Below are 16,043 nucleotides of genomic sequence, written 5' to 3'. Positions count from 1 at the left end.
AGTTTATTTTAACTTTTAACTAAATTGAGTTGATTTTACTGAGTTTATATTAAGAAGTGAATGGAATTCTTTGAGTTTAGCAATAATGTTGTACATAGAGCACAGTATTAACCAGTCACTTCTTATGAAACTAGTACCTAAAATATTAAGTTAATTTTTTTATATTAGGATCAATTCTGTAATCTAAGACAACTTGGCTTATAATTCAGAAAAAAAAAACCCTGTTCGGAGAACAGAAATTAGAATATTACATCTTTAGCCTCTTTTACTCAAGAAGACAGGCTAATTAGAAAGCAGAAATAGCAACATTCTAGTCTCTTAATTTTGAGCTTTTTTGAATTCTTATTAAAAGACCTTACTTTGGTTCACAAAATGATACTAAGAAGTACATGTTGATGTCAGTGGATATGGCAAATAATCATCTTTTATTAGCCAATTCCTCCCTCAACTATTTTTTTGTAAATCCTGATTTCAATATAAATTATAAATAAGAAAGGATTTATATGATCATCTAAAGCCTGGTTGACTACTGCACTTTATAGCACATAAAGTTTTAAAAGAAGGACTGCAGGTGTGGCAGGTGTCAGAGACAGAGAGCAGTTCGGGGGATACAGCAGCAGTCCTGGCAAGAGGTGATGCATGGCTTAGCTTAGGCAATGCTATTGCTGATGGGGATCTAGAGACAGCATTGGAAAGGATCACGCATGGTATCTGGTCCACAGTGGGCTCAATAGATATTTGTGAAATTTAACTCAAGACAACTTTTTATCAGTCAATATATTCCACAACCAAATAAAACTTCGACTCCAGAGATGATGGCAGCTTTCTAAGTTAGTTTGTTGGGTATGTTTAAACTTTTAACCATGAGAGTTGCATAGATACACGGAGCTTACCTGTGGTTGGCAATATGTTTGCTAGAGGGAGACACTTTTTTCTGGTTTTCAGGTGAAGCCATGAATAAATAGACTTAGATCAGGGATTTGGATATAAGATTAATAGAATACAATAATGGTTTCTTCAAAGGAATCATAATCATTGCTGCATTTAATTGGATAGTTATCTGTGCTACTTTCTAAAAATGAATTGGTACCATTGGAAATTATCCATATTGTGACGCTGGTTATCAAAGGCATCATTAATTTACTCCTCTAGAATACTACGAAATGGTAACTTAAAACCCTGAAAGAGAGGCAATGAATATTTGCTGAATGGAGCATGCTGCAAACTAAGGAAATAAAATAAGCTAATTGGTCAAAAGCAAGAGGTTGATATTTTGTTTTTCCATCCTGCTGCTCCATCCACAGATGCTAGTGGTTTCAGTGGATGGTTGGCAGTCTTTTCCCTCTAACAGGTACTGGGATAAAGCCCATGAACTCTGATATTCTCTACTGCGTTACTACTTGTAATTTTATAACATTAAATTATTGTGATTTCTAATATCTTATGAGGGTTATTAGAAACTTGGGACGAGCTTAAGTTCATATACCAGAAAGCACTGAAGGTACATCCCCAAACCACCAGAATGATAAAGGTTTCTTAAAGGGATACGGTCAGACAAGTAAGAGTATTTGCCACTACATAGAGGGGTCATTTAGGTCAAGGGTCCCCAACACCCAGGCCGGTCTGTGGCCTGTTAGGAATGGGGCCGCACAGCTGGAGATGAGCGGCAGGCAGGCGAGCGAGCCAAGCTTCACCTGTATTTGCAGCCGCTCCCCAGCATTAACATCACCACCTCAGCTCCACCTCAGATCATCAGACATTAGATTCTCATAGGAGCACCAGTCCCTGGTACCAAAAAGGTTGGGGTGCCACTGACTTAGGTCAGGCAAAGAGATTATACCTGTTTGTAAGAGCAGAGGAGATCTTTGAGGGTGTTGGAAGTCAATAATAATCACGAAAATAGCTAACTGCTCTAGCTTGTAAAAGCCTAGCAGCCAAGAACTCACCACAGCTAAGTCTAAATAAAAGAGGTGGATGAAGTCTGTGCTGTATTCTCCCAGGGAGACAGTGTCGGGGTGGTACAGGGACTGGAGGAACAGCTGCACCTCTTCTTAATGTGAAGTCAGGGTCTAGAGCAAAGAATGCGCGTATGATCAAAGAAAAGCCAAGGGGAAGACCATGAAATAGTCAATGTACTGATCCTAACTGCTCATAAGAAATTCTTCTGCTGTGAATTGGGAAAGGGAGGACTGGTAGCTGGATGGAGAAAAGAGTGGTAAAATGAATGACAGAGGAGAAGTAAATTCTTTTGGAATGAAGATGTGGTAGAGATAAGAGAAAGCAAGGCCCTCAGATCTGTACTCTTGAAATTACAGGGACTTTTTACTTGTAACTCTCTTTCTCTTGTCTATGAGCTTAGAGGCGGGTGGAGAAGGGAAATCATCTTTTCTCAGTTAGGTATCCTTCCCACCTAGCAGTACAGTGTCTAACAGAAGGCCCTCAAAATGTACTTGTTGACTAAATGAATGAAATAATGTGTGAATAAATACATGAAGGAATAAATGACTTGAGAAAGGTAAGATACCTTAAATGTAGATAATAGAAATCTGAATAAGATGTAATCAGGTCAGAGCCTTCTAGAAGGTTTGGTATGAAATAATTATGGACAGAACTAAAACTATAAAACTCTGTAGGCTAGGGAGGGTGCACAACCTGGCTTGTGCTCCAGGTTGATTCCATCAGTTAAGAGACACTGTAAGTACAGGAACACATTCACAATAATTTTCCTGTCAGGTATCTAAATTATTCAACATATTTGATGTCAAAACAACAGAAATCAGGAGTCGAGATCTATTAAATTTCCATATAGTAAATAACTTACAATTTTTAACAGTGCAGAGACTTCTACATTTATGACACTTATGTAAGCTCTGCCCACACATTTCTCCGTTAAAAAGAAGTTACCAAGTTTCTTAACTTTATTTTTAGAAGATAAGTTCTTTGCTTGTTTCTGAGTGATCTAACTTAGTCTCTTGTAGTCTGACAAACGTTTAAAATCAATAGCTTGCTTAAAGTGGCGCTATAACGGTCCTGAGTTTAACACAGCACAGCTGAGACTTTCGACCTCAGCGAATGACAGCCACAAAGCCAAAAGCTGAAATGTGCTTGCAGATATGGGACCTGCTGCTTTGAATTTGGTGAAGCCCCAGTAGTTCATTGAGTTTGCCCGTGGAGTGTCCTTCCTGCTGAACGATGGTTTTGTGATCTGTGACAATGGATCATGGTCATGGAGCAATGACTCCATGATCCGTGACAGTGTGGTCTAACCCTCATCTCATCTAGAGCATGACGGGCTGGCAGCCACTTCCCTGGCTCTGTAGCCCCAAGGACTGTGCTCTCTCAGGGCATTTTTCAGCACTTTTTAATCTTGGATTATTTTTAATTTTTCCCTCTCCCACCTTGACTTTATTTTTCAACAACGAAATAGAATGTTCATACTCTGTCAAAAAATGGGAGCAAGATTCCTTTTAATGAGTTCATCCAAGGACAATTCTTGTCCATGCAATAGTTTGTTAGTAAGACTAGATCTCTGCTTACAGATTTCTTACTAGGGTTTCCGTGGACATGGCCTTAAAAGAGACATGCTGTTCCTTGATTATTCCAAATAACTGATGGAAATGTGGGATTCTGGTTATAAAATAGTGACCGAACGCTCACTTTTGGAATGCATCTGAGGAATCCCTACAATTGAATTGATACGATCTTCTAAAACATCTATGGTCCTTGTCTCAAAAACTGATTCCTTGCTGGTAATTATCAGGGACAGAAATGCCACCCTGTCCTGGCTTTGGTCAAACCACACTTCTTTTTCCTCACCCTCTCCAGCTGGCATGTGCCTCAGTCAGCAGGCCAAATGGGAATGCCGTTTTCCCAGCTGCTTTGTGTCTGTTTGCTTTCTGTATGAGTATTGAGTTGGTTGCAGTTCACAGATGCATTCTGTGTGTGTTGTGGAAGAAAAGAGCATTCAGGAAAAAAGGTAGTCAAGCTTAGTTTACAACATACTTGATCTTAATTGGTGTATTTGTGCTCTGAGCCTTCTCTTGAGCAAAGAATAGTAAGCTGGAGTGGTTATTTGCAGGTAGGGCTTACACTGAATCTAGATCTTCTCTGCAAGGTCTGAATTTGTAATTAACAGTCCTGTCTCAGTAAAGGCAATGAGAATGACTTTTCTTCCAGTTTCTTCCCATTTGCTTATCAGTTTTGGCTGTGTGAGAAGGAAAAAGCTGGGGTGAAGAGAGCAAACAGGAGAAGAGATAGGAAACCCACACAGAATATGTGGAAGAGAAAGCATTGGAAGCAATTCTGCCCCAAGCCTTCACAATCATAATCAGAGCTCTAGCACAAAACATTTCTGGGGAAAGCCCTGGCCTAGGGAATTGTCCTTTCAACTCTTTCCTTTGGTAACTGCTCCCACCTCGGCTCCCCCGTTCCCATCCCCATCTCTAATAGCTTGGGCCACTTGAGTGAAGTTACACCTGAAGTAAAAGGGTAGCTCTGGCTCCTTCTGAACAGATTTTGGGTGCCCATTGTTACCCCTGGCTTGGCTTTCTCAGGAAGAAGAAGCCCCACTCTACATCCTGAGGGTGCTAGTGTAATAATTACTTCAGCGAATTCCCTCACTTGCAACGGACACCGTAGTGGTAAGAAAGCATCTAAAATATCTCTTCTTTTTGATCCCTCTATGAACCATACCTGTGCCTACTCTGACATCCAGCGACAAGTTAAAGAGACTATCAATGCCAGAAGATGGCTAATGAATTTCAAGATCCTTATGGTAGAATTTATTCAAATTAAGTGTTACATGTATAAAATTCAAGTTGCTGGAGAGGAGAATCAATATTTATTGAGCAAACATAATGCCAATGATGGCACATCATATTCATTGAATGTTTTCTCTATGCCTGACACTGTGCTAGTTTTCCAAATATATCATTTAGTTCACACACAACCTGTAAACCAGTTATTATTATTATCTTGACTTACAGAATGAAGAAATACAACATAGACAAGTTATGAAAACTTACTAGTCTGACTCACTGGCTCTTGAATTTTGATTAAATTGAGAAACACTAAAAGTCTGACCCTAATTGTTTAAAATTATATTTTTAAAATTATATTTTAATTTAGTAAACTTAGGTAATAATTCCTAAATATGATTCTTAAAGATAGATATTTTCTTAGACATGGCTAAGTAGTAGTTAAAGATAAAAGAAATACTCATTCTCTTTCATAGAAGTGTCAAATACTAAAAAATAGTCAGAAACATAAATTCTGATTGTATTTTCTTTTACTTGGAAGTCAATTTCCTCTATTTTTTTTTTCCTCATATAGGTCACTCAAGGAGTAGTCACTTCGACTTATAATTAGAACTCACTATTTGCAAGCATTACGTTTAAATTTGTTGAGTTACAAGATCCTCTTCCTGGTCCTCAAAAATCTCAGAAAAGGCAACCAATGAAACCAGATGCTCAAAAATTGCATAGACAGGGAATTCTGATCTAAAGATTATCACAATACAATTCCAATCCTGTGAATGAAGAAAAAAATCGTTTGCTTCATATTTTTTTTCCTGCTAATCTCATGCAGCAGCAGACTGCACTAGTGTCTGCAAGATGGCTAACTGCTGAGTCTTTGATTTAATGAAAACTTAAGGAAAGCAATTCAATTCACTGCAGGGACTGCTTTGTTCTTCCATTATGATTCTTTTTTAATGAGAAAGATGATTTTAAGGATAAACTCTATTCCTCTGAATTTTTACACTAATTACATACAAAGCACTATTTTGGCAGAAGGGGACTTATCTCCTTCAGGCAATACAGTTATCATCTTGTAACCACCCTTCAATCTCCCACATGAATGCTGCAGCGTGCCAGGAATGAGTACTGCTCTCTGCCAGCTCTCAGCATGGAGAGATGAATGCTTAAAGATTTTCAGAATTAACAGCCAACATGGACTCCAGATAAAACAGGGAGACAGTACTTCCCTTCAAGCTTATATGCTGTTTGAAACGAAAGACTCAGAGAGCATCCATTAATAAAGTATATGGTGTGGGGAATGACGGATGTATAAAGTGTGTATGTGGGTGTGTGTGTAAGTTTACTTGAGGATTCATTAAAAGAAGATATTGTTACATATTTATGTAATTTTCCTTCAATCGAAAAGTCACTTACTATGCTAGGTGATATTGAAAGTTCTGAGTAAGGTATCACTTTGAGATTCATCCATTTTAGCACAAACAGGACATGCACTGTTGGATACAGTAAGTTTGATTAAGACTGTGGGAGACTTGATTTGGTGCAAATTCACGCTATAAGTGCTGTAAGTGTATGGAATGTGTGTACTTTGGCATCGTTTAGTGGATTGTGAACTTGATCAATAACAGTTCCTGTCCCACTAGCAAATTCCTTGGAATAGGTACATTTTGGGAGGAAACTGTACTCATTCTTGTGGTCTGAAAGCACGCCACAATGAAGGAAGTTTTAATGGTGCTTCTTAATATTGGAAAGTGACTGAGGATATAGCTACATATTGGAAACTGAGCCAAATGATACACTAGTTCATCGTGGCAACCACGTTGTGATAGGGGATGGTCAATTCTTAGCTCCTGCTCCTTGGTCAGGCATATTAAAGCATAATTTACATGCAATATAATTCACCCCTTGTAAGTGTTCAGTTTAAAGAGTTTTGGTGAATGTATATAGTCATGTTACCTCTATGACAATTAAGATATATAGTACATTTCTGTCGGGAGCCTTAAGCCTGCACCCAAAGATAAGAACCACATCCTGTTACCGAGAACAAACTCTGCTAGCTGTGACCTTTGGACAGCCACGGCACTGTGAAGCACCCGCCATTTCCCGTGTCTTTGTTCCCCATTCCGCCACCTGCAGAGTGGGAGCCTGCAACTGCTGGCACAGCCCACCTGTTTCTGACTAGCCAAGTAGAAGTCACCTCATCTGATGGACACCAATAAGCTTGTAACGAATACTCTCTGATCAGTCCTGCCCCTGCCCTCTCCACTTGAGTGTATAAATATAACCGCTCGACAATAAAATTTTGAGGCTTGATCAGAACACTGTCTTGCCTCCATTCTTTTCTCCCGCCCATGTTTTCTTCAAGGTACGGTCCTCCTCGGGTTCTACGCAATAACTAGGTCCTGCAGGTCGGGACACATTTCCATCACCCAGAAGCTCCCTTGTATCCCTTTGGAGTCAGTCTCCTGCAGCCTCCAGGCTCTGGCAACTACTGATTTATCTCCTGATCTAAATAGTTTTACCTTTTTCCAGAATATCATATTACTAAGCATTATGTAATTGTAAAGTATGTAAGCTTTCGTGTCTGGCTTCTTGCACATAGTATAATATTTTTGAGATTAATCCATACGATTGCATGTATCAGTACCTTATTCCTTTTGATGGCTGAGTATATGGCATTGTATGAAGTTACCACAAGATTTATCTTTTCACAAGTTGATAAGTATTTAGTTGTTTACAGTTTTTGGAGATTGTAAATAAAGTTGCAATGGACATTTGCATATAGTTCTTTGTGTGGACAATATATTTTCATTTCTCCTGAAGGAATGTGATTGGTGAATTATATGGTAAGTGTATGTTTACCTTTATGAGATACTGCCAAGCTATTTTCCAAAGTGTCAGTATCATTTTGTATTCCCAAGAGCAGTACGTGAGAATTCCAGTTGCTGCCTATACTGGCAGGCAGTTTTGCTAGAATTGGATTCTAATTTTCTCTTGTGATTTTTCTCTGCCAATTTCCCAGCATGCTTCTAGATGGACCTCCAACCCCTTTTCTTCTCCTTCCCGGGGAACACCCACTGAGGATGTATCTCAGAAATTCCTGAGGTACAACCTTTCCATACTATGGGGACTAAAACTCTCTATCTTTTTGGAAGTAAAAATAAATGCAACCTGACAGGAATAGGAATGGAGATTTACCAAGTGATTTCCCACAAGGGAGACTTTTTTAAGAGGCTCTAGTGAACATTACCTCACGAGACTTAGGTAAATGACAACAATATTTCCCCCACCACTCCTGAGGGAGTTATAATTCAGTATTTACGTTTGGCAAGTGCTTTTTTATTCTGCCAACCCATTAACAATCCCTTCTAAATGACTTAGTCAAGGTCATCCATAGAATTGGAAACTGAGCTGTGTGTAAACAGAACTCAGGCTTTGCTCTGAGAAAATCCTGGATCCTGCTTTAACTCTTTTCACTGTCCTTGCTTGTATTTTTGACTTCCTATGGTAAGTGGCAAAGAAAATGGCAAAAAAAGGCAAGGAGCAAAGATCCATAGGCAGAACGATATTAACAGAACTGAGGAGGTGAGATCCTCAGGTGACTCTTGGGTCTAATACTCTGTGAAATGCCAGATACTTAAGTTTTTTTGATCTCGCGTGGCTCTCTGAGAGGTCCATATTATTTTGTATGAAGCCCTACACTTCTTCTAATTAATAGATATTTTAAATCTTGCAACATTGGTAATTGAGAATTGAGCCTATGTAGTTGTGAGAAGTGCAGTGTATCTGCAAAGAACAAATGTGAAGCCTGTCTCGGGTTGGAAGAGGCAACAATTACCTTCTGATTAATACTTCCCCAGCCACCGCCAAAAAGAGAAATACTTTTTTTGGCGCAAATTCTGAGAAGAACATTCATTTGAAAAGCTGAGGGCTGTGGGACTGGACCATTGGCACATGAGTTGCATCCATCTGTTGTGGGTGGACAAGTCTGTCATTGTAATATATTTCTCTCATCTCTCCTGCCTTACTTGAAAGCTCTGGGTGGGAAAAAGAACTTGGTAGGGTCTGGGACTGGGAGAGAGTGAGTGCTTGAAATACCTTCTCACTTAGAACTGAAATTTGAATGTAGACCTCTAGGATTTCTGTCTTCTGGAATTTAATGTTCAAAATAAAAATAATTCTCATAAAAAGCAAGGCATGCATTTACTTTTCAGTATTCTCTCTTTAGACTATAACCAAAGGCATTACACATGGTGATATTTTTATGAGTGCTCTGTTAGTACTATTAGAGACTTGTTTCTAATTTACACACTGACACAAAGAAATGTATAAAAAATTCAATAAATATTTTAATGTCTATGTTTCAAGAATTTGCTGGAGAGCAAAATACATGCACTACTCAACTGCCCCACAATCCTTACCTCCCCCACCACTGAGTAAATTGTCAATGTGCAAATAAAGAGGAATCGAAAAGATGAGAACTAACAAAAATTGGCAAAAGGAAAAAAAGAGGAGAGAATTATTGACCATGTAGTTTATATACATTCAGAAGTTAAAAACTGCCCAAAGAGGAATAATGGGTATCTATTATTAAAAACTGCTGAAAGTAGTTCTGAAAAGCAGCAGGATTCTTGTAATAATTGCTAAGAGAAACTCATGGGCAAAAAGTTTGATGACTTTTTTATGATAAGAAATGTACCCTATTTTCACCTTTATTTTAAAAAACCCGTTACATGTCTTGCTTCTACAACACAAATGCAAAAACGAGATGAGCTTCAGTTGGACCCCAGTCTGTTTCTTTCTTCTTGTTTAGAGTCTTTGCGTTTTGTGTTTCTCTGCTTCATAATTTCAGCTAGCATTATGTGGAATTTTAAGAAAAAGTGGATATGAAGAAGAGTCTTCCTTTAAGAATTTCTTTGACAGATCATTATGTTTTTGGAAGCCTCTCCTTACTTTCCTAGTTATATTGAAATAATAGAACATATCATATGAATGTGCGTGTGTGTGCGTGTGCGTCTGCGTGTGCGTGTCGTGTGTGTGTGTGTGTATTATTATGTGTGTGTGTGTGTTTCTACCCCCAGATTCTGGTACAAAGCTCTTAAAACTCTTGTGATTTCCTAAGTGAGAAGAGCACTAGGAGCATCTTTTGTTCTACTATTTGGTTTTTGACCCTGATTCCTGACACAGAGTTCCTAAATCCCTTGGAATTTCCAGGATGATAGGAATGTCTTTTGTTCTAAAGAGGTGACTCTTGGTGGGCTCCTGGATAGGGAGCTGGTCACCAGAGAGACCAAGCCATGATTAGAAGCTTAGAATTTTCAGCCTTACTTCCCTATTCTCCAGAGAGGGGAAAGTGGAAGGAAATAGAGTTAATGATTGATTATGCCTATGTAATGAAGCCTCTATACTAATTTCAAAAGTACAAGGTTTGGAGATCTTCGGGACTGGTGAACACGTGGAGGTGCTGGGAGAACAGTATGCCCAGAAAGGGCATGGCAGCTCCATACCCCTTCCTCACATACCTTGCCCTACGCATCTTTTCCATCTGGGTGTTCATCTGTATCTTTTTATAATAAACTTGTCAATAGTAAGTAAAATGTTTTCCTGAGTCTTGTGAGAGGCTCTAGAAAATTAACCAAGCCCGAGGAGGAGGTTGTGGGAACCTCCTATTTGTTGCCTATCGGTCAGAAGCAATCTTGTGAGAATGAGCCCTTAACCTTGGGATATAACACTGACTCCAGGTAGAGAGTGTCAGAATTGAAGACACCCAGCTGGTGTTGCAGAATTGCTCGGTTTTGTAAGTGTGACAGTAGTGTAAGAGTGAAGGAAAGACACACAGAAGGAGGACTGAGTTTTTCTTTATAATCCCTGAAGCCCTATTTTGTGCATACAACGTGAGTTTGGGTTTCAGGCATTACTTCTGTGGATACATTTTAATTTCCTGAATAACTTCTCAGGGTGGTTAAAATGAACCTTGAAGTAATAGCTATCTAAATTTTACCTACATTCTCTATCTTGATACAATGTCAATGAAACTACTTTTTTGAAGTACTTTTTTCTACAAAATTTATTATTGAGGTTCTTTGTATGAACACAGGGTTTTTTTGTTTTGTTTTGTTTTGTTTTGTTTTGTTTTTAATTTTAGAACTATCTGGAATAAAAACCTAGTTCCAATTAAGGATAGAGCTAGACTTAAAACTTATTTAACAAGATACAATTTTTTTAAAGTAGGATGGCACTCACATTTGTGTAGGAACTAATAAATAATCATAGACAAGTTCAAAACTCTAGTTTGAACTGGAGTTATGCTGGAACTTCTACTGAAACCTATTGCTTCAGAGTCTTTGATCATTGATCCAGCAAATTGGATAAAGACAATACAGTGTAACTTTGAAGTCAAATTTCCATAAGGCTTTTGTTATCATGTCACCCATACGCTTTGAAGGGCTTCTTGCATGCATCACATTATGTTCACATGTAACAATTATAAATGTTTAGAAGTTGTATGATTAAAATGATAAAAACAGATTTGATTAAAAACATGTTTCCAAGTACAACTTGTTACGTGGCCTAAAGTGGCATCAAATTAATATGATGGCCCAGCAGGGCAGGTGACGACTGTGCTGGTAAAATTTGGAAGACGGACATCTTGCTCCATCGTAATCTGCAGCCCTCTCAGAGAGCGTGGTCAGGCGCACTGGGAAAGGAGGGGAAATCACAGCTATGAGAGCACCTCCCTGCACACACCAGATATTCCACCCTCTTCTCTTTCCTCTGTTGTTCATTCCCTCTCAAATCTTGAGGTGCATGAGTAAACAGATTATTATGTTTCTAGAACATAGTGGTGAATCAGCCTACACAAAATTAATGCAATTACTATGTCGATTTCCAGATGTGAACATAATGCCAGCCTATTAAAACTTCTAAAGATGAAGATTAAAACAAAAAAACAAACATTCTGAGTAAACACCCAAATAAAGACATGTCAGCAAATTTAGCGATTATCTGAGGAAATGGCAAAAATCTCCAGACTGGGCATTTTAAAAATTGATTCTCTTCATCACTGACTAGGAAATATAGAATTTCCTTAGGCCCTTTTCACTCTTCTGCCAGAGTCCTTGCTGCTCCTAGTCCTTGGCCTCTTTCCAGTTATGCCTCTCCCTTGCCCACCCCCGAATCTGCAACCACATCCTCTTGACTTCATTGTTTGCCTCATTAGACCTTGAAGCCAGGGCTGGTTTCTTACTTAGAGTTTTGAAATTCAAGGGAAAAAAAAACATCTTTTGTTCAAAAGTATCTCTCTTTCCTCCTCTTGCCTCCCTTGGACCTCACATGGGAGAAGGCAGGGTGGCCCAGGAAGGCACACAGCCTAGTTCTATAGCCCAGAGCAGGTTCCTAATGCTGGCTGAGCTCCGGTTTCCTCATTTATAAAATTTTGGATAATTATACCTATTTCCTTTGATTGAAGGAATAAGAGAGAGATTTCACATACATAGTGCCTGGTACATTATAAAGGCTCAATAGAAGGTATTATTATTAACCTTGAGTCTTTTGCTAGAAATAATGTATTTCTAAATTTTTCTGTCTCTATCTGTGACTGTGAAATTATTCTGTTTCTTAGAATGGCTCGATTTTGCTTTTGTCCTGATGCAGGTTTTTGTTAAATTTCTGGACTCCTAGAAAGTAAGACGGAAGAGAACCCAAAGACTAGTTACAATTCATTACCTCATAATCTGGAATGTTTGGTTCTAGAACTGTAGGGAAAATAAATTTACTACTTTCATGTAAATTTTCTTTTTCTTTTTCTTTTTTGTAACATTAAAATATTTACAAAATTGTCTTAAATTTAATCTTATTCTTGTTTATATTCTTCGTACTGGGCTAATTAAAGCAAGCCCTGATAATACATATTTTTGAGAAGAAAATGAAATGATCTCCAATACTTTAAAACAAATCCAATGGTAAACTGGAATTCATACTCAACATATTCATTTTTATTCTCCCTCTAAGATAACTTTAGTAATGGGCTAATCATTATAATTAAGCAATATTATTCTGGACAGCAATCTAAATAAAGAAATGTAAAAACCAAATACTGATACACGGCTCTTATAAAAGTTTCAAAAGGTATAATTATTACGATTGATATATTCTTATTTATTATTAAGGTATATAATTGTCTTCAAACCTATTTATGATTATTTTTCAGTGCATATTTTACAGTCAACAGTTACTACTAGGGGAAAATTGTTGGCTATTTCTGGGTCATAGATAAAAGTGTATACTCCAGTCCAGTGATAATCATAGGCTCTGAGGTATGCCCTAGAGAACTATACCCCAAAGATGGCAACAGCAATCGCCCCTTAAAAAGTTCTTCTTGCATTGACTCGGAGGACTTGCTTTATTGCTTTAGCTATTTTAAGTTTAGACAGAACATCTCACCTGGCCATTTGTGGTAGTTTTCTTTCTTTTCCCCTTTGCTATTACTAGAGTTGTGTTTACTATTTTCATCTTTCCTGTGACACTTTCCCAAAGAACATATATTTGTCTGTAATTCCCTTGAATTTCTCAGGGCTAACATTATTAAGAACAGCTGTATCAGCCTGTTCCAGGTTCTGGGGAAGCGTTCTATTTAAATTCACAGAGGGGTACAAGGAATGTTAACAGGAATTCAAACAGTCAGCAGTTGTACATTTCTGTCTATACATGCATTTTCTGCTTCCCACTGAATTCACACAATTTATGCTTCTTTGTGATTTATCCATTCGTTTTGTTTACTGTATGACTGTAAAATAGAAATGTGAATTTTGAAGTTTTGAATTGTCTGTAAGTGAAAAAGTTATCTAGTCATGGCTCATCATTCTAGATGTTTGTAAAAGAGAAACCAAGCTATATTTCCAGTGCATCTGCATGCTTACCTTGTCTGACAGCTAGTGTGGTGGTATAGACCAAGAAGAGAAGGATGTAATTGAGGAAACTCTGGAAGACCGGTGTATTGGCATGGAAATCTTCTGACAGGTACTTGCTGGTCAAGCCAATGCCACAAATAAGGAGGGATAACACCTGGCCCAGAGCCACAGAGATTAACATCTCCCTGGATAATACAGAGAAACAAAGCAAAGATCAGCAGGAAGTTTGTTAAAACAGTAAGTTAGAATATTGAGCACTTGTGCTATTCACTGGGCTAAGCGCAATAAACAGTATTTCTTTTAATCCATCACAGCAATCCTATGAGGAAGGTGCAATTATCGCTGAGGTTTTACAGGGAAAGAAACCAAAGCTTGGAGGGGTTAAGGAGTTTGTTTGTAGTTACATAACTAGGAAGTGGTAAAACTAAAATTTGAGATGAAATCTCTTCGAGCGATCCTGGCTTCCAGCTACTGCATTCGGGAAGTATGGGGATAATGAACATCATCCTGATGCCCATCATGGCATGAGCTAAGTCTTCAAAACCCTGATGGAGACCTGAACACTGACCAAGGGGGGACCGTATCCCAACCTTATCCTCAGGCTCTTATGCCAAGAACAGAGACTATTTTCTTTATAGAGAGAAATTTTGGATCTGGAACACTTAAATGAAGGGGTTGTACAAACCCCTCAAAATCCAGAAGGACCATCTCCTCTCCATTCTCAGATTTGGGATCTCAGTTTGCTCCAAGACGCATTAATAAGCACCAGTATAGGCTCTCCTCTGCTTAAGTTATAAATACTTACACATTAAAACTGTTATTCATGAAGAAAATTTAGTGACCAAGGTAATCATTTCAAAGGAAACATTTCAAGATCCGTAAATATTTTCTGCAGCTTCTGCATAGGCACTGCCCCTGGAGGCCAGTGTAGTGGGAACCGGAGGCAAGAGCCAAGGGCTTCACTTTGCATGGGTTTTACAGTCACATATACTTGCATGCTTTGATACAGGAAGAGCCCCTAGAAATACAAAGCAGGCTCTGCCTTGCCCAAAAGTCTCATCTGACTTCCCTGGTTTATTTATAGAAACAGCTATATGAAATAAGCAAGGAGTAGTAGTTCTTAAAAAAAAAAAAGCATTAAGCAGAGGATTTGCACTATTACATATTTTCTCCCCCACAGTAGATATGAATCTGTTTTTCTGAAAGGGGCACAGAGTACTGGGCAGATACCTTGGTAATATCTTGCTTTAAAAAAAAAAAAAAAGATAAAGGTATCCATCACATTTTGTTCATTGCCTTTGTTTCCATGAGGAAGAAAAATGGGCAAGGCATGTGGGTCCATGGAAAGACTTTCCTGAGGTTAACGTGTAACATGTTGGTATAGACTTCTTATTGGTTGTTCTGTTTTCAGGTACTGGCCCGCAAGGCATGAATTCAATCACTATAAAGAAGTCAAAGAGATATTTTTAAACATGTAAGTTTAAAATGTCAGTCTGCTGCTTAAAATCCTACAATGATGCAGTGATTTGTAAGGCTTGTGGTAGACCATATACAAAGACGGCTGCCAACATTTCCTCCCATCCCTCTACATTCACACTGTTCCTCCCAATGGGAGGTGGGGTTGATTTCTCCTTTTCTGGAAGCTGAGCTGGGCCTAAGTTTTAAGAAGCTTTGTAGCTTCCATATTTTGTCCTCTTAGGATTCAGCTTCCATGTATAAAACCCTGAGTTAGACTAATAAATATTGAGAAACCATGTGAAAAGAGAGAGATCCAGCCAGCCACTAGCACCTTAGCTGAAACACCAGACATGTGAATGGGGATCCTGGATCCTTCTGCCCCTGTAGAGCCATACCAGCCTATGTCACATGGAACACAGATGAAACGTCACCCGAGACTGCAGGACTGTGAGGGATAATCAATACCTGCTATTGTTTTAAGGCATGAAGTTTTCAGTGGTTTGTGAGGCAGAAAGAGATAACTGAAACAAGGGCCTAAGTGCCCTTCCTCCACTCCTATTACCTCTGGAGCGTTACCTCCTACTCCTCCCATTTTAATTCCCCCACGAAGCCAGAGCGAGCTCTAGCCCTGCAGAGCTACTTGCACTTCAACAATGAGTCAGTGGTCTTTTTTGCCTGCATTCCTTTGCACATATTCAGTGCTCATCTTTCACAGTGTTCATCTTGCCTTTGTCAGTCTGACTCCCATTCATCTTTCAAGATCTGGCATTTTGTCATTCCCTTTGAGTAGTCTTCCCTGCCCTCTCTTCTCTGGGATGCATCTCCTTTATGTCTATGTCATCGTATTATAATTCTTGCTTCTACACCTTCTGTTTCCCCTTCACCAGATTGTAAAGCTTGTACAATGTTTTTCATGGCATCT

At 38.7% G+C, this 16,043-nt stretch overlaps 1 protein-coding gene across 1 annotated transcript in view; it reads right to left on the bottom strand.

Moving 5' to 3' along the window:
• SLC35F1 (solute carrier family 35 member F1) overlaps positions 1-16,043 on the bottom strand; it is a 348,203-nt gene that overhangs the window by 121,650 nt on the left and 210,510 nt on the right. Inside the window, exon 2 of the mRNA XM_039871174.1 lies at positions 13,673-13,848. Within this exon, the coding sequence (XP_039727108.1) occupies positions 13,673-13,848 (176 nt within the window). The remainder of the gene's footprint in view (positions 1-13,672; positions 13,849-16,043) is intronic.

Source organism: Pteropus medius, unplaced genomic scaffold, assembly GCF_902729225.1.
Source record: "Pteropus medius unplaced genomic scaffold, Ma_sr-lr_union100, whole genome shotgun sequence".
In the NCBI taxonomy this organism is placed as follows: Eukaryota; Metazoa; Chordata; class Mammalia; order Chiroptera; family Pteropodidae; genus Pteropus; species Pteropus medius.
Note: the sequence above shows the minus strand (reverse complement) of the source record. Positions and strands in the feature narration are given on the sequence as shown.